The sequence below is a fragment of the Natrix helvetica genome, assembly GCF_964273705.1.
Source record: "Natrix helvetica genome assembly, chromosome: 5".
In the NCBI taxonomy this organism is placed as follows: Eukaryota; Metazoa; Chordata; class Lepidosauria; order Squamata; family Natricidae; genus Natrix; species Natrix helvetica.
In genome coordinates this window covers 143,698,252-143,716,411 of record NC_138551.1, presented here as the reverse complement: position 1 = coordinate 143,716,411, position 18,160 = coordinate 143,698,252, and the positions used below count along the sequence as shown (strand labels likewise).

At 48.9% G+C, this 18,160-nt stretch overlaps 1 protein-coding gene across 8 annotated transcripts in view; it reads left to right on the top strand.

Moving 5' to 3' along the window:
- ARHGEF10L (Rho guanine nucleotide exchange factor 10 like) overlaps positions 1 to 18,160 on the top strand; it is a 128,233-nt gene that overhangs the window by 73,005 nt on the left and 37,068 nt on the right. For all 8 annotated transcript variants that reach the window (XM_081954605.1, XM_081954599.1, XM_081954598.1 and 5 more), the window contains 5 exons: positions 2,704 to 2,796; positions 5,186 to 5,359; positions 6,866 to 7,011; positions 11,779 to 11,963; positions 16,371 to 16,486. In XM_081954605.1, coding sequence (XP_081810731.1) covers positions 2,704 to 2,796; positions 5,186 to 5,359; positions 6,866 to 7,011; positions 11,779 to 11,963; positions 16,371 to 16,486 — 714 coding nt within the window. The remainder of the gene's footprint in view (positions 1 to 2,703; positions 2,797 to 5,185; positions 5,360 to 6,865; positions 7,012 to 11,778; positions 11,964 to 16,370; positions 16,487 to 18,160) is intronic.

Genomic DNA, 18,160 nt, shown 5'->3' with positions numbered 1-18,160 from the left:
AATTGCATTTGAATATGAATGCGTTGTGAGGATCTAATGGGGATAATGAAAAATTGCGTTTGCTTCCTGCCGTTGAGTTTAGAAGTGTAACGATTAATAATTTGGGTTTAATCCCCTGCTTCGTTCAATTTGAGTCGGGGGTTTTTTTTTGGGGGGGGGGTAAACAATGGAGAAATATTGCAGAATTGGACGCAGCTGAAGAATTCTAGGCTGCATCAACAGAGGGATAGAATCAAGATCATGTGAAGTGTTAATACCACTTTATAAGGCCTTGGTAAGGCCACACTTGGAATACGGCATCCAGTTTTGGTCACCACGATGTAAAAAAGATGTGGAGACTCTAGAAAGAGTGCAGAGAAGAGCAACAAAGATGATTAGGGGACTGGAGGCTAAAACCTATGAAGAACGGTTGCAGGAACTGGGTATGTTTAGCTTAAGAGAAAGAAGGACTAGGGGAGACATGATAGCAGTCTTCCAATATCTCAGAGGTTGCCACAAAGAAGAGGGAGTCAAGCTATTCTCCAAGGCACCTGAGGTAGAACAAGAAGCAATGGGTGGAAACTAATCAAGGAGAGAAGCAACTTAGAACTGAGGAGAAATTTCCTGACAGTTAGAACAATTAATCAGTGGAACAGAAGTTGCCTCCAGAAGTTGTGAATGCCCCAACACTGGAAGTCTTTAAGAAGATGCTGGATAGCTATTTGTCTGAAACGGTATAGGGTTTCCTGCCTAGGCAGGGGGTTGGACTAGAAGACCTCCAAGGTTCCTTCCAACTCTGCTATTGTATTGTATTATCCCTGGATCCAAAACACAGGTGGCACCCAGAGCCATCTCTGCAGGCACGCCAACACTTGACCCCGCCCAGTCTCACTGTGCATGGGCGCATGCCTCCCGCCGGCCAACTGGTCTTTGGGTCTCTGCCACACATGCTTGGGGAGGGCGGGGTGCTCATATTGCATTTGGGGGCCTCGCACACGGTGCCCCCCCATGCCCCATTTTGGCTTCCAGGTTGGTGCAGGAGGCCTTCTAGGCAAGGGGTGGGTTCCTGCTGCCGTTATACAACTAATTTGGTGCCTGAAAAATGTTGCGCTCAAATGCAAAAATTTCGCTCCCACGCAAGCCAAATGCGTCCTCCTTGCGGGTGCACAACAAAAGGTCTGCGCGTTGCACATTAAAAAGGGGGGGGATTACATTTTTTCAATGATTGTTCTGTGCATTTGCAGAACAGAAAACCGAGATGGCGCCGCCCAGTGGTGGGTTTCAAAAATTTTTAGAACCTCTTTTGTAGGTGTGGCCTGCTTTGTGGGAGTGGCTTGCCGGCCATGTGACTGGGTGGGAGGGGCTTGCTGGCCATGTGACTGGGTGAGCGTGGCACACAAGTCTTAAAGCTGTCAAGCTTGCGCCCCTAACCCTTTAGAAAAAAAACCCCAGGGGTGTTCAAACTTGACAGCTTTAAGACTTGTGGACTTCAACTCCCAGAATTCCTCCTCCAGTCATGTTGGCTCAGGAACTCTGGCATTGAAGTGTGCAAGTCTTAAAGCTGTCAAGTTACAAGACCCTTGCACCCCTAACCCTTTAGGAAAAAAAACCCCAGGGGTGTTCAAACTTGATAGCTTTAAGACTTGTGGACTTCAACTCCCAGAATTCCTCCTCCAGTCATGTTGGCTCAGGAACTCTGGCATTGAAGTGTGCAAGTCTTAAAGCTGTCAAGTTACAAGACCCTTGCACCCCTAACCCTTTAGGAAAAAAAACCCCAGGGGTGTTCAAACTTGATAGCTTTAAGACTTGTGGACTTCAACTCCCAGAATTCCTCTTCCAGTCATGTTGGCTCAGGAACTCTGGCATTGAAGTGTGCAAGTCTTAAAGCTGTCAAGTTACAAGACCCTTGCACCCCTAACCCTTTAGGAAAAAAAACCCCAGGGGTGTTCAAACTTGATAGCTTTAAGACTTGTGGACTTCAACTCCCAGAATTCATCCTCTCGCTCTTCATCTTGATGATGTGCGGACAGGCAGTGTGAGGGAGCTGGAACCGGTTCTAAACGGCACAGTAGATTTGTGGAACCTCTTCTACAGAAGAAGTTAGAACTGGCAGGAACCCACCCCTGGCATCCCCGGAGGATAGAACCGGTACGTCACATGTCCGCCAGAGTTACTACCTATTCGGCTGGACCGTATCGTACTGGTAGGGACCCACCTCTGCTTCCAGGCCCAAAACAGGGCACGAGTAGCCTCACGCTGTCGCTCCCCACCCCTCTGCAACCCATTTTGGCTCTGCAAGGCCTCCTGCATCAACCTGGAAGTAAAAAACGGGGGGTGGGTGCATGCACGGGGGAGTTCCGGGGGGGTCACATGTGCATGCGGGGGGCGGGGAAAACCGGGGGGTCGCTTGTGCCTACACGGGGGGGCAGGTGTGCAGGGCGGGTGTTGCCCACAAATTGCATTATGGGTGTGGCCGTGCAGATGTGCTTTTGCGCGCATCTAAAGGTTAGATAAAGGTTAGCCGTCGTCACTGAATGATCCTGAATTCATTCATTTGGCAAGATGGGATTGTGGATGGGTCGTAGAGCAGAACTGACCTTGAATAGGACGAGCCTTGCTGGGAGGTGACCACTCCATGAAGGCCCCACCCACCGATAACATTGGAGAAGGGAGAACAGAGGTTTTCACATCTCAACCAAGCTGTTATAAACTTCCTTTTTGCAGAAGAAACAGATGACCAGCCTTGACCGGGTCACCCTCTACGGCTTGATGGTGAAACCCATTCAAAGGTTCCCCCAGTTTATTCTTCTACTCCAGGTACCATTTTTGTTTTCTCGGGTTCTTGAATTAGGGAAGGACACCTAGATCGGTGACGACCCCGGGCACGGCACGGAGGCAACACAGTCAGCTGACAGTTCAAACCGCCCCTTTATTGCTCCAAATGTTACCCACATTTCTGGCAAGACCCTGCTGTGGCCCACCGCCAACCAGCGGAACTGGCAGCAGAATCGGACAGTGAGGAGGTTGGGGAGGAACATGGGCCTTTCCTGGAGTCTGGGGAAGACTCGGACGAGGGCTCTGCGTCGGAGGCAGAGAGGGAGCTAGACAGCAGCGAGGCAGAGGAACAGCTGGGGCCTGTTCCCAGTGTGCGCATGCGCAGAACTGCCAGAAGACAAGAACAACTAAGAAAGCAGGGTTGACTTGGGAGTAAAGCCACACCTTGGAAGTGACTGGCCCCTCCCATAGGAAACTAAAGGGGAACAAACAGGGAGGGGGCTTTTGCAGGAAACGATAAGTTCATTTGGTCGTGTCAAGAGAGAAAAGTTCTGTTTGTGACTATAAAGAGACCCTGTGCCAAGTGTTGCCTTGCCCTGCGCTCGGAAACCAGTTATTTGCCAGCTCTTCAAACGAGATAAGGTTCGTGTTGATAAATATTCCTTTGAAAGCCCGTTTGCTAAGCCTTGCTGACTGCGAATGAAGGGAATTCACAGTCGTGTCAATAAAAGGGGTTTTGTCAGGACCAAGAGTTTGCTTCTTGCTTTCTAAGGAAGCCTGGGTCAGAACAGTCCCAGAGCAAAGTGATCTCACACACACGCACACACACACACCTCCAGCACAAAGCTGTGAGCACAACGGCTGCAAAACAAGAAATCCAGCAGGGCAAGGGAATAAGTAAATTAGTTCAGGAAGCAATCAATCCAGGAGGCCAGAAATAAAGCAAGAAGCCCAGTTAAACGTCCAATGTCGGCAACGGCACACAATCCTCTATGAATTCAACCTTTTCTTCCCGACAAATTCCCCTCCCCACAGCATCTCCTTAAATCTCAGTCCCCAGGTGTGCCTTCTGGAAAGGGGCCGGGCGCTCTCCTCCTGAGTAGTTGGATCAGCCTGCGCTGTTCCTGCCTTCTCTCCACTCTCCATGCTCTCGGATCAGGAGGGAGTGGTCCTTCCTTGCTCATCATCTGAGCTAAGTCTCCCGTATCTACTGCTTAGCCTCTTTTGGTCATCTTGCCCTTCTTCCTCCCTGCCTACAAGCCGTCCCAATCCTGAAAGGCCCTGGCCTGACTCGGCCTGCTCCTCCCCATATTCCTCCCAAACCAACGAAACCACCCCCTCGATCGTTGTCTGCTCCAGTTCCATCTCGATTCAGGGCACAATAGATTCAGGCTCCAATGGGGGGGGCACGACAAGATCCATGCTTCTCAACCATTTGAAGATGGGTGGACTTCAACTCCCAGAATTCCCCAGCCCACTTGGGGTTGAAGTCCATACATCTCCTAGTTTTTAAGGTTGAGAAACCTACAATTTGGGTCAGTGGTCACCAAGTGGTGATCCGTGGACCACTGGTGGTCCATGAGAAAATGTTGGGGGTCTGCAGAAAAATTATTTGCATTTCTTATATTGCACTAAATCAGGGGTCCTCAAACCATGACCTCTGAGCTGGATACGTTCAATGAAGGCTTGTGTTGCTGCAGAGAGTCTCCCCCTTCAGGGTCTTTGTGTGGGTCGGAGGAGGGCAGAAATTCCAACTTGGGGTCTGCTTCAGCCTCCTGGTGGGGGGCTTTGGGCGAAGGCTGGAGGGAAGAGCCGCTGGTGTCAAAGAGCCGGAGGGCCTCGTTCCAGTGGGACTGCATCATGGCCTGGAACTGGCTGACCATCTCAGCCCGCTGAGCCTCCAGGCGCCGGTCCCTGGCCTTGCACTCCCGCAAGTCTTCCCTCTGCTTGGAAAGCCTATGCTCCCAGTCCTCAGTGAGGTGCTTCTGCTGAGCCTCCTTCTCTGCCAGATCCAATTTGAACTGAGCTGTTTTGCCAACTCTTTCTCCTGGGGGCTGCCTATCTCCAGCAACTGCTTCCGGTTGGGGCCCTAAGGAGCCCGGGTGGGCAGCCGAGGAGTGGCGAGTAGAGGCCGGCAAGGCGCCCCTCGACGTGAAGTGATGTCACTTTGGCCACGCCCACCCAGTGACATGACCACCTAGCCACGCCCACCCATCCGGTCATTAGGCAGATCCTATTAGCAGTCCGCGGGATTTAAAATTATGAATTGGTCCCTGAGGTCTGAAAGGTTGGGGGACCCTTGATCTAGGTGACCCCAAGTGTTGGCTTGGGATGTTGAGGAAACATCTGGGGTGGGCCTGAGGATGGAACTCAGGTGGCTCTCAATTGACTGGTCTGCTTCCAAACTTTGCTCTCTCTTCCCTCCGACCAGGATATGCTGAAGAACACCCCAAAAGGACACGCGGACCGGTTGTCCCTCCAGCTCGCCCTAACCGAACTGGAGACCTTGGCTGAGAAGCTGAACGAGCAGAAGAGGTTGGCCGACCAGGTGGCTGAGATCCAACAGCTGACCAAGAGCATCAGCGACCGCAGCCATCTCCATAAGGTGTGTGACTCTCAACGGGATGCCCAGCCCCAGCGGCCGGTTCCATATTTCTCTCTCTCTCTCATTATCTCTGTCTTTCTATCTCTATCTATCTGTCTATCTCTGTCTCTCTCATTCTCTGTCTGTCTGTCTGTCTCTGTCTCTCTCTCATTATCTCTATCTATCTCTATCTAGCAATCTCTCTCTCTCTTTGTCTGTCTCTCTCTATCTCTGTCTGTCTCTCTCATTATATCTTTATCATTATCCACCCATCCATCAATCATCATCTCTCTCTCTATCATCTGTCTGCCTATCTGTCATTATCCATCCGTCTGTCTGTCTGTCTGTATATCTGTCTCTGTTTCTCTCTCATTATATCTATCTATATCTGTCTGTCTGTCACTCTCTGTCTCTGTCTGTCTGTCTCATTCTATCTTTCTATCTAACATTATCCACCCATCCATCCATCCATCAATCATCATCTCTCTCTCTATCATCTGTCTGCCTATCTGTCATTATCCATCTGTCTGTCTGTCTGTCTGTCTGTCTGTCTGTCTGTCTGTCTATCTATCTGTATATCTGTCTCTGTTTCTCTCTCATTATCTATCTATTATCTGTCTGTCTATCTATCTATCCATCTGTCTCTCTCAGTCTCTGTCTCTGTCTCTCTCTCATTATATCTATCTATCATTATCCATCCAACCACCCATCCATCCATCATCATCTCTCTATCATCTGTCTGTCTGCCTGTCTGTCATCATCCATCCGTCCATCATTATCTATCTATCTATCTATCTATCTATCTATCTATCTATCTATCTATCTATCTATCTATCTATCTACTGTATCTATCTATCTATCTATCTATCTATCATCTATCTATCTATCTACTTATCTAACTATCTACTCTGTCTATCTATCTATCTATCTATCTATCTATCTATCTATCTATCTATCTATCTATCTATCTATCTATCTATCTATCTATCTATCTACTGTATCCATCTATCTTTCTATCTACTGTATCTATCTACTGTATCTATCTATCTATCTATCTATCTATCTATCTATCTATCTATCTATCTATCTATCTATCAACACAACTTCTGAATTCTCCCCACTGAGCCAATCCATTTCACATATTATACAATGAAGCAAATTTTCCCAAACCTGCTTCCGATCCAAACCATTAATACATCCTTAATTTGCTTACTCCGAGCAAAGCAATCCTTTCATTAAAAAAAAAAAATTCTATTCATTCCATAGCGTTCTGTGACTTGGCCTTTAGTTCTTCAACAAATAATGATTAACTCCACCACGTTCATGAACAATATCAGAAGTACGGTTCCCTATTTCCCCCCCCCTCTCTTTTTCCTTTCTTTGCTTTTTCCTCCAGGGAAAATAGCCTTTAAAAAGCAGAGATTTCCCCCACCCCCATCCCACCCCGGGTCGCTTTCAGATAAGGCCAAGGTTCTGTTCTGCTTTGTAATTTTATTTTATGTTTTTCTTTGTTTTCCCTTGCCCCAGTTGTTAAATTCGGGGCAACGGCAGCTCTTATTCTGCGAGACCCTGACGGAGACCGTTTATGGCGACCGAGGTCAACTTATCAAATCCAAGGAACGCAAGGTGTTTCTTTTGAATGACGTGTTAGTCTGCGCCAACATCAACTTCAAGTGAGTCAAGTCGGTCAGAGTTGTGTGTCACAGGGAGAAGGGCACACGGGGGAAGTTGTGATCCAGCAGATGTCGGAACAGAAATAGAAATTTAAAATGCAAAGGCGTTTTGGTGCCCTTCCTTGGTATTCGCAGGGCATATCTAGAATAACAGAGTTGGAAGGGACCTTGGATGTCTTCTAGTCCAACCCCCTGCTTAGGCAGGAAACCCTTACACCACTTCAGACTGATGGATATCCAACATCTTCTTAAAAACGTCCATTGTTGGAGCATTCACAACTTCTGGAGGCAAGTTGTTCCACTGATTAATTGTATTAACTGTCAGGAAATTTCTCCTTAGTTTTAGGTAGCTTCTCTCCTTGATTAGCTTCCATCCATTGCTCCTTGTCCTGCCTTCAGGTGCTTTGGAGAATAGCTTGACTCCCTCTTCTTTGTGGCAGCCCTTGAGATATTGGGACACTGCTATCATGTCTCCCCTAGTCCTTCTCTTCATTAAACTAGACACACCCAGTTCCTGCAACTATTCAAAATCCCCATTCCCTCCCCACTCCAGGGGAAGGATACTGCAAAATCCCCATTCCCTCCCCACTCCAGGGGAAGGATACTGCAAAATCCCCATTCCCTCCCCACTCCAGGGGAAGGATACTGCAAAATCCCCATTCCCTCCCCACTCCAGGGGAAGGATACTGTAAAATCTCCATTCCTTCCCCACTCCAGGGGAAGGATTCTGCAAAATCCCCATTCCCTCCCCACTCCAGGGGAAGGATACTGTAAAATCTCCATTCCTTCCCCACTCCAGGGGAAGGAAACTGCAAAATCCCCATTCCCTCCCCACTCCAGGGGAAGGATACTGCAAAATCCCCATTCTCTCCCCACTCCAGGGGAAGGATACTGCAAAATCCCCATTCCCTCCCCACTCCAGGGGAAGGATACTGCAAAATCCCCATTCTCTCCCCACTCCAGGGGAAGGATACTGCAAAATCCCCATTCCCTCCCCACTCCAGGGGAAGGATACTGTAAAATCTCCATTCCCTCCCCACTCCAGGGGAAGGATACTGCAAAATCTCCATTCCCTCCCCACTCCAGGGAAGGATACTGCAAAATCCCCATTCCCTCCCCACTCCAGGGGAAGGATACTGTAAAATCCCCATTCCCTCCCCACTCCAGGGGAAGGATACTGCAAAATCCCCATTCCCTCCCCACTCCAGGGGAAGGATACTGTAAAATCCCCATTCCCTCCCCACTCCAGGGGAAGGATACTGCAAAAATCCCCATTCCCTCCCCACTCCAGGGGAAGGATACTGTAAAATCTCCGTTCCCTCCCCACTCCAGGGAAGGATACTGTAAAATCCCCATTCCCTCTCCACTCCAGGGGAAGGATACTGTAAAATCTCCGTTTCCTCCCCACTCCAGGGAAGGATACTGTAAAATCCCCATTCCCTCTCCACTCCAGGGAAAGGATACTGTAAAATCCCCATTCCCTCTCCACTCCAGGGGAAGGATACTGTAAAATCTCCGTTCCCTCCCCACTCCAGGGAAAGGATACTGTAAAATCCCCATTCCCTCTCCACTCCAGGGAAAGGATACTGTAAAATCCCCATTCCCTCTCCACTCCAGGGAAGGATACTGTAAAATCCCCATTCCCTCCCCACTCCAGGCAGAAGGATACTGCAAAATCTCCATTCCCTCTCCGCTCCAGGGGAAGGATACTGCAAAATCCCCATTCCCTCCCCACTCCAGGCAGAAGGATACTGCAAAATCCCCATTTCCTCCCCACTCCAGGGGAAGGATACTGCAAAATCCCAATCAGTCCAAAAAGTCCCGATCAGCTGGGACTCAGGAGGCAGAAAATAGATGGGAGCGGGGCCAGTCAGAGGTGGTATTTACCGGTTCTCCAAACTACTCAAAATTTCTGCTACTGGTTCTCCAGAACCGGTCAGAACCTGCTGAATATCATCTCCGGTCCCCAAGTCTTAAATGTTGCCAAGGTTAGAGTCCCCTGCTTTTATACGGGGGAAGAAGACCCGAAAGCTAGAACACAAAGAGAAGCAAGAATTAACTTTTTTTGGGGGGGCGAGGTGGGGGATTGCCTTTAATCCTTCCACTTCTCCAAACTGTCAAGGAATTTTAATTTTTTTTATTAAACAAATACGTTTGGAGGAGAATTAGATAACGGCTTTCCCTTTGATGTTTCTCTTCATCAGGCCTGTGAACGCCGGGTAGGATATTGATGGCAATGTTGCAAGTGTGCCGTGGTTGTGTGAACGAACGGCTGTGAATGCATGATGTGAAACAAGCATGCCACGAAGCATCTTGGGGTTGATTTGCGAGGCTGTATCACCCAGCAGTGCTCGCGTTTTGCATTGTGTTTTTTAAACAATATTCCAGTTCAGGGGACGGGGGGAGAAAATATTTTTCTACAGGTAGTCCTCGACTTACAACCGTTCATTCAAAGTTTACAACAAGACTCTTGCACTTTTGCCCATCACAACATCCTCACATTCACATGATCGACATTTAGGGGCTCATCAACCCGGATGTTTTGCAAACCTCCAGGGCTCGTCTGATCACTACTGGCGACCTTCCCAGCCAAGCTTCCGATATACAAAGTCGGGAGTCGGGGAAGTCAAATTCATTTAACAACCATGGGGGTTCGCTTAACGACTTGTTTTGACCGAGGCTTCCCGAGAGCCTGAAGCCAACTCCTTGTCCCGACAAAAAACCCTTTTATGAATTGACTGTGAATTCTTCTCCTTCACATCCAGCAAAGTCTTTCAAGGGAGGATTTACGGTCACAGACCTTCTCTGGCTTGGAGAGCTGCCAGGCCGATATCTGCAGAACTTGGCCAGGAGTCTCGTAGAGTCACGAACCAATGAAGCGAACTAATGGTCTCCTGCAAGCTCCACTCCCCTTTCGCTCCTTTTTTATTTCCTCTGGGAGGGGCCATTCAACGTCCACCTGTGGCCTTCCTCCCAAGTCAACCCCTGTTCTTTAGCTGTTCCCTTTGTCCGGCAGCTCTGCGCATGGGCACACTGGGAACAGGCTCCAGCTGTTCCTCTGCCCCACTGATGTCTGACTCTGAAGGCAGCTGATAACTGGCATACGGCTCTGGCCTCCTCTCTGCCTCTGACGCAGAGCCCTCCTCAGAGCCTTCCCCAGACTCCAGGACTGGCCCATCTTCCTCCCCAACCTCCTCACTGTCCGAATCTGCTCCCAGCTCTGCAGGCCGCTGGCGGTCCACAACACAACCACGCGGCAAGGGCGGTAACATTGGAAGCAACTCATTCATCCACCTTACCTTAGCCACGGAAATTCTGGCAGCGATTGTGGTCATACGTCGAGGACTTCCTGTTTTCTTCCTGACAAATGAGGAATAGCCCCCCCCCCCACCTTCAAGGTGCTATAACCAGGCATTGGGAGTGGGGGTCTTTTACGTCTCACTTCCCCGTCCTGGTGTGTAAGGAAGAAAGCTTTCCCGCCACTGAAATTTTCGGGGAAGAACCGGACGGCCGTATTTTTCTTCCCCTTGCATGTCTCTGCAGTTTCTTTACGGCTCGATTCAAGAATTATATTCCTGCAAAATCTGCTCGGTGCTTTGAGGATTTCGGAATATGGCTTGAAAATTTTCCTGGGCTGCTTCTCTCCCCCCCTCCCCCCCCCATTCTGCTAAACAAATAATTCCCTCAACACTGTCAAACTATTTACTAAGTCTGCATTACTCTTACTATTAAGCTTCTCATCGTTCCTATCACCCATCTCCTCCCACTTATGACTGTAGGACTAACTTTGTTGCTTGCATCCTTAGGATTTATATTGATTGTTTCCTAGCAGTGACGTGCAGTCAGGTGAGGCAAGTGAGGTACAGCCTCACCTCTCATCATCAGGGCAGCGAGTCATTCGATGGGAAACTTGCCTTTTGGGAGGAATGACCCAGCTTGGCTCCCGCTTTCGATCTGCCGCCCAACGACCGAACGGAGAAGCGAAGAGGCAGGAGAGAGAAAGCAGGAGCCAAGCCGAGTCATTCCTTCCAAGAGGCAAGTTTCCTATCGAATGACTCGCTGCCCTAGACTCGAGGCTCCAGTCCAGCCTGCGGTGCTTGCAGCCCCCGCCAGCTCCTCCAGGGACTCCCAAGCTCGGCACCAGAGAGCCGCCGCGAGAGAGGCCGACCAGGTTACCCGGGTGGCGGCAGAGGTTCCCTTTGTTCTTTCAGGCGCGGGAAGCGGGGGGAGGGGGAGAGGCTTCCTCCGCTCCATCCGCTCCCTACCTGCGCTGCCCTCGCCCGACAAGCCCGCCCCGGATTCTGCGCAGCTCTGGCAGGCGGTGCCGTGGCCGAATCCCAGGGCGGAGGGCGGCAGGTCGCAACTGAGCATGCCTGACTGTGGAATTCTGGGAGTTGAAGTCCACAAGTCTAAAAAAATTGCTGCCTCACCAGCTATAAACCTCACCGCACGTCACTGTTTCCTAGTATGATTGGATTGCTTATTTGTACCTTATGACTATCATTAAGTGTTGTACCTTATGATTCTTGATGAATGTATTCTATTTTTCTTTTATGTACACTCAGAGCATCTGCACCAAAGACAAATTCCTTGTGCGTCCAATCACACTTGGCCAACAAAGAATTCTATTCTATTCTATTCTATTCTATTCTATTCCTATTCCTATTCCTTTCCATTCTATTTCTACTTCTATATTCCTATTCCTACCCTATCCTATCCTGGTTGTTATGGACCTGGAAAAAAAAACCCGGGCTTTCTTTCTTGCAGGGGGCAGCTAGAGATCAGCAGTCTGGTCCCTCTGGGGCCCAAGTATATTGTGAAGTGGAACGCAGCCTTGCCCCAGGTTCAGGTCCTAGAGGTGGGGCAGGAGAGCAGCGCCAAGGAGAAGGACGGCGTCGCCATCCCAAATGTGGGCTCTAGGAAACCAGCGCCACCCAGCCAGTCTGGCCACAGTAAGGATATTTCTCTCTTTTTCCCACGGTTCAAAATGGCCAGCTCAGGGGAGGGGAGGGGGACGGGACATGAACAGTCAGGACAGTTGGCCTTCACCCCTAAAAGAAATCTTCTTTCAAAATCTTCCTTGGATAAAAATCCTTTTTTCCTTTTGTGAGCCCCCATTGCAAATATCACCTGAAATGTTTTGTAAACTCTGTTTGAGCTGACTTAGGTGGCTTGTAAATCTATCTACTATCTATCTATCTATCTATCTATCTATCTATCTATCTATCTATCTATCTATCTATCTATCTCTCTATCTCTCTATCTCTCTATCTCTCTATCTCTCTATATCTCTATATCTCTATATCTCTATCTATCTATATCTCTATCGATCCATCCCTCTTTCTCTCTCTCTCCCTCCATATCCATCCATCCATCCATCCATCCATCCATCTTTATCTTTATCTATCCATCTCTCTCTGTGTGTATCTATCTATCTATCTATCTATCTATCTATCTATCTATCTATCTATCTATCTATCTATCTATCTATCTATCTATATCTCTATATCTCTATATCTCTATATCTCTATATCTCTATCTATATCTCTTATCTATCCATCCCTCTTTCTCTCTCTCCCTCCATATCCATCCATCCATCCATCCATCCATCCATCCATCTGTATCTTTATCTATCCATCTCTCTGTGTGTCTATCTATCTATCTATCTATCTATCTATCTATCTATCTATCTATCTATCTATACATCCATCTATTTATCTATATCTATCTATATACATCCATCCATCCATCCATCCATCCATCCATCCATCCATCCATCCATCCATCTATCTATATCTATCTATATCTCTATCTATCCATTCATCCATTTCTCTATCTCCATCCATCCATCTGTCTATCTATCTATATCTATCTATCCATCCATCCATCCATCCATCTGTCTGTCTATATCTATCTATCCATTCATCCATCTCTCTATATCTATATCCATCCTATCTATCTATCTATCTATCTATCTATCTATCTATCTATCTATCTATCTATCTATCTATCAATCATCTACCTGTCTGTCAGTCTATTATCCTGTCTGTCTGTCTATCCATCCATCTATCCATCCATCCATCCATCCATCTATCTCTGTCTCTATATCTCTTTATGTCTTCTATCCATCATCTACTGTACCTATCACCTATTGCCCAGTTGGAAGTTGCGAAATACTTGATAAATTATTTTACCAATATTTCTCCTGGAGGGGGCCCCAGCATTCAACAGGCTGCCCCTGCTGAAGTTAAATTAAAGAAATTTTTGAATTTTATTTTTAAAGTTGTTAGGCACCCTGTAAAATTCAAAGAGCATCCTTTGTATTTTTTTTTAAAAAATCAATAGCGTTCAATTTGGGTTCAGTATGATGCATCCCTTAACTGAGTTTGCTAGTATAGTTAGTCCTCAACTTAACACCGCAATGGAATTTGTCCATCACGGTTGTAAATCACGACAGCTGTAAAATGAGGTCCTATGGTCATAAGTGCAGTCGTGCGGCCCAGAATTTTGGATCTGGGACATAAATAGCCCCCAAATAGTTGCAGCGTAAATTTGAACGGCTGCTAAGACTACCGGCATTGGGAACAAAAGAAAGGAAAATAGATATTTGAAACGCAATTGTACTGGGAACGGCTGAGTATCAGTGTTGGGTTGCAGGCGGTATGCCCTGGTACGGGCGTACTGGAGCCTGCCTGGAGCACCAGGTACCGTTCCGGTACGGTGCTCCGTAGGGCCCACCCGCCTGCCTGAGCTCCTTTAAGCCTTTGGCACTTCCGCGCATGCACTTATAATAATAATAATTTAATAATTTTTAATTTATTAGCCGCTCCCTCTCCAAAAAGGACTCGGGGCGGCGTACAATAAAACATGTAAAAACATAAAAACATATGTGCAAACACATAAACATCCAAATCCACACATATACAAAGACATACATGCACGGAGGAGGTAACAATTACATCACATTAAGAATGTTAAAAAATCAGTCATTAAAATACCCCTTAATAATAACACAATTTAAAATTTAAAAGGACTGTCAGGAGGAATAAGAAAAAACTACGGTTGAGCCAGGCCAGATAATTGAAAAAGGTGGGTCTTAAGCTGTACACAGAAGGAGCAGAGATCGGAAGTAATCCTGATGTCACGGGGGAGGTCATTCCACAGGGCTGGGCCCATCACAGAGAAGGCTCTGCTCCTGGGTGTCGCCCCCCGACACTGTTTAGTGGACGGCACCCGGAGAAGTCCCTCTCTGTGTGAGCGGATTGGTCGTAGGGATGTATGGGGCAGGATGCGATCCCGCATGTAACTAGGTCCTGTGCCATGAAGCGCTTTAAAGATCGTAATCAAAACCTTGAAACGCACTCGGTAGACCACAGGAAGCCAGTGCAGCTCGCGCAGGAGAGGTGTTACAGGGGAGTATCTAGTCCTCCCCATAATCACCCGCGCGGCCGCATTCTGGACCAACTGCAGTCTCCGAGTGCATCTCAAGGGAAGCCCCATGTAGAGAGCATTGCAGTAGTCCAGGCGAGACGTCACCAGCGCATGGGTGACTGTGCGTAGGGCATCCCGGTCCAATAAGGGGCGCAATTGGCGCATCAGGCGAACCTGATGGAACGCCCCCCTTGCCACGGCTGTTACATGGTCATCCATGGACAGCCGGGCATCCAGGAGGACGCCCAAATTGCGCACCCGTTCCACGGGGGCCAGTTGCTCGCCCCTGATGGCCAGAGATGGAAGCAACTGGTTGAACCGGGGGGCCGGAAGCCACAGCCATTCCGTCTTGGAGGGGTTGAGTTTTAGTCGGTTGCCATCCATCCAGACCCGTACGGACACCGGGACATAATTTCGACGACCTCGTTGGGGTGGTTCGGGGTGGAAATGTACAGCTGAGTATCATCAGCATACAGATGATATCCCACCCCAAAGCCACAGATGATCTCGCCCAGCGGTTTCATGTATGTGTTGAACAGGAGAGGCGAGAGCACCGACCCCTGTGGCACCCCACATGTGAGGGGGCTCAGGGTCGATCTCTGCTCCCCTGCCAACACACATTGCGTTCGGCCAGAGAGGTAGGAGCCAAACCACCGTAAAACGGTGCCCCTGACTCCCAGCCCCTCTAGCCGGTGCAACAGGATACCATGGTCGATGGTATCGAAAGCCGCCGAGAGATCTAATAGGACCAGGATAGAGGAACAATCCCTATCTCTGGCCCTCCAGAGATCATCAACCAACGCGACCAAGGCCGTCTCCGTGCTGTGCCCGGGTCGGAAGCCGGACTGGCGCGGGTCTAGATAATCATTCTCCTCCAGGTGACGTGGGAACTGTTGTGCCACCACACTCTCTACAACCTTCGCTAAAAAGGGAAGGTTGGAGACTGGACGATAATTAACTAGCTCCGTTGGGTCCAGGGAAGGCTTCTTGAGCAGGGGCCTCACAACCGCCTCTTTCAAGGTGGCCGGCAGAGACCCCTCGCCCAACGAAGCGTTCACTAGGCCCAGGAGCCAGTCGCGTGTAACCTCCCAGGATGCCAGTACAAGCCAGGAGGGACACGGGTCCAATAAACATGTGGTAGGTCGCAGACGTCCACACAGCCTGTCCAAATCCTCGATGGCAACCGAGTCAAACTCCTCCCAGAATGGTCCCTCAAGACTCGCCTCGGGCGCCTCCACTGGACCACTGAAAGGGGCCCATCCCATCCGGATTTGAGCGACTTTGTCCTGTAGATATTTCCCAAACTCCTCTGCTCTGCCCTGTAAAGGGACTTCCCGCGGCCTCTCAGACAAGAGGGAGCGTGTCACCCGAAACAGGGCAGCAGGGCGGTTATCTGCGGACGCAATAAGAGCGGCACAATGTTGACGTTTGGCCGCTCTTAATGCCACAAGGTACGTCCTCAAATAGGCTCGTGCCTGTGCTCGATCAAATTCGGAACGGGAGGATCTCCAACGACTCTCTAGGCGTCTCTTGTGGCGTTTCATCACCCTTAGCTCCTCGGTAAACCAAGGGGCCAGGGTGGTTCGTCGCCGCAGGAGAGGCCGCAAAGGCGCCACTCGGTCTAGGGCCCCGGCAGTCGCACTATTCCATGCGTCTACCAGGTCCTCCACCCGGGGGCGGGTAAGGTCTACAGCACTTGGTATATATGGCGCCTGTGCAATGCTCCACTGAGCAAGTGAAGCATTGCGGAGACTTGCGGAAGCGTCGCAGGGAAGTACCATACATGCGCGTGTCCAGGTGGGTGACGACGGGGCCGTTCCATCCGGTACGGAATCCGGAACTCACCCCTGCTGAGTATGTACACTCTAGGCAAGGAGACTCTCTGGTGGTCATCTGCATTCCCTAAAATCCAAGTTTGCCTCCTTCAGATAAAGTGTTTTTGGGACCTCCTCGCCTGTTTCAGGAGCTGCAGGACCTGCAAAAGGATTTGGCCGTCGTGCAACAGATCACTCTTTTAATCAGCACCCTCCATGGCACCTACCAGGTGAGTCCGCTTCGGGGTAGCCTGAGCGCCATTTTGGGCCCTTCGCCCAACACCCTGTTATTTCCAGCGCATTTGAAGCCACGGGAGGTACCATATTTTTGGGAGTATAAGACGCACCTTTTTCCCCTCAAAAAAGAGGCTGAAAATCTGGGCGCGTCTTATACACTGAATACAGCATTTTTGGCCTCCCGAAACCCCGCCCCCTTCACCAAAATGGCCATGCAGAGCCTTTGGGAGGCTTTCAGAGAGCTCCTGGGGGCTGGGGAAGGCAGAAATTAGCGGAAAACGGGCCGTTTTTCAGAGGTCTGCAGAGTGCTGACACTTTTTTTTTTTTAAATTTGCCTCTTCAAAATCTTGGTGCGTCTTATACTCCGAAAAATACGGTAGTTTTGTTTGAAATGCAGACGTTGTGAACAACATAGTGGGGTCTTGTCTCCCTTCCAACCCCTGGCTTCAAGCTCACCTCTCCTTCTCCGCATGGAAGCGAAGTCCATGCAGAATCATGTCGTTATTTCAAGAGGTCTTTTAAGACTCCCTTGACAGCTTTGCAGCTCCCCCTCACAGGGCAACTGCTTGGATTTTTATTCAATCCTTTGGACCAATTAAGGAATAAATGCACGTAGAATGTTCTAAATATGTGGAGAACAGAGGGGAAAGGATACCGACATGCTTTATTCTGTCTGAAGAGCTGATGTATTGATGCTAATTTATTGATCAGCTTGGGATTCTGGGTGAGTTAGTTTTAGAGGAATTCAAAAGGGTTCAGTCTTAGAGAGACTCCAGCGAGCACATGATGTGTAAATACAGGTAGTCCTCGACTTACGATTACAGTTGAACTCCAAACTTCTGTGGCTAAGCAAGGCAACTGTTAAGTGAGTTTTGCCCCATTTTACGACCTTTCTAACCACAGCTGTTAAACGAATCAGTGCAAGTTGCTAAGTTAGTAACACGATTGTAAGACAGGTCTGGCTTCCCCGTTGACTTTGGTCGCAAAAGGGAAATGCAAGACCCCTGGGATGGCTGCGACCAATATAATATACAATACAACACAAGAGCAGAGTTGGAAGGGACCTTGGAGGTCTTCTAGTCCAACCCCCTGCCAAGGCAGGAAACCCTATACCGTTTTAGACAAATGGCTATCCAGCATCTTCTTAAAGACTTCCAGTGTTGGGGCATTCACAACTTCTGGAGGCAACTTCTGTTCCACCGATTAATTGTACTAACTGTCAGGAAATTTCTCCTCAGTTCTAAGTTGCTTCTCTCCTTGATTAGTTTCCACCCATTGCTTCTTGTTCTACCCTCAGGTGCCCTGGAGAATAGTTTGACTCCCTCTTCTTTGTGGCAACCCCTGAGATATTGGAACACTGCTATCATGTCTCCCCTAGTTCTTCTTTCTCTTAGGCTAAACATATGAGTTAGTTGCCAAGTGACCAAGGTTTGATCATGTGACCATGAGAGTGTTGCAACGATTGCGTGAAAAACGGTCATCAGCCACTTTTTTCAGTCCCGTTGTAACTGTGAACGGTCACTAAGCAGATGTAGTAAGTTGAGGACTACCTGTATTGCTCTTGAGTGCTGATGTTGTGGACTGCCAGCAGCCATGAAGCTGGCAGCAGATTCGGACAGTGAGGAGGTTGGGGAGGAACATGGGCCAGTCCTGGAGTCTGGGGAAGG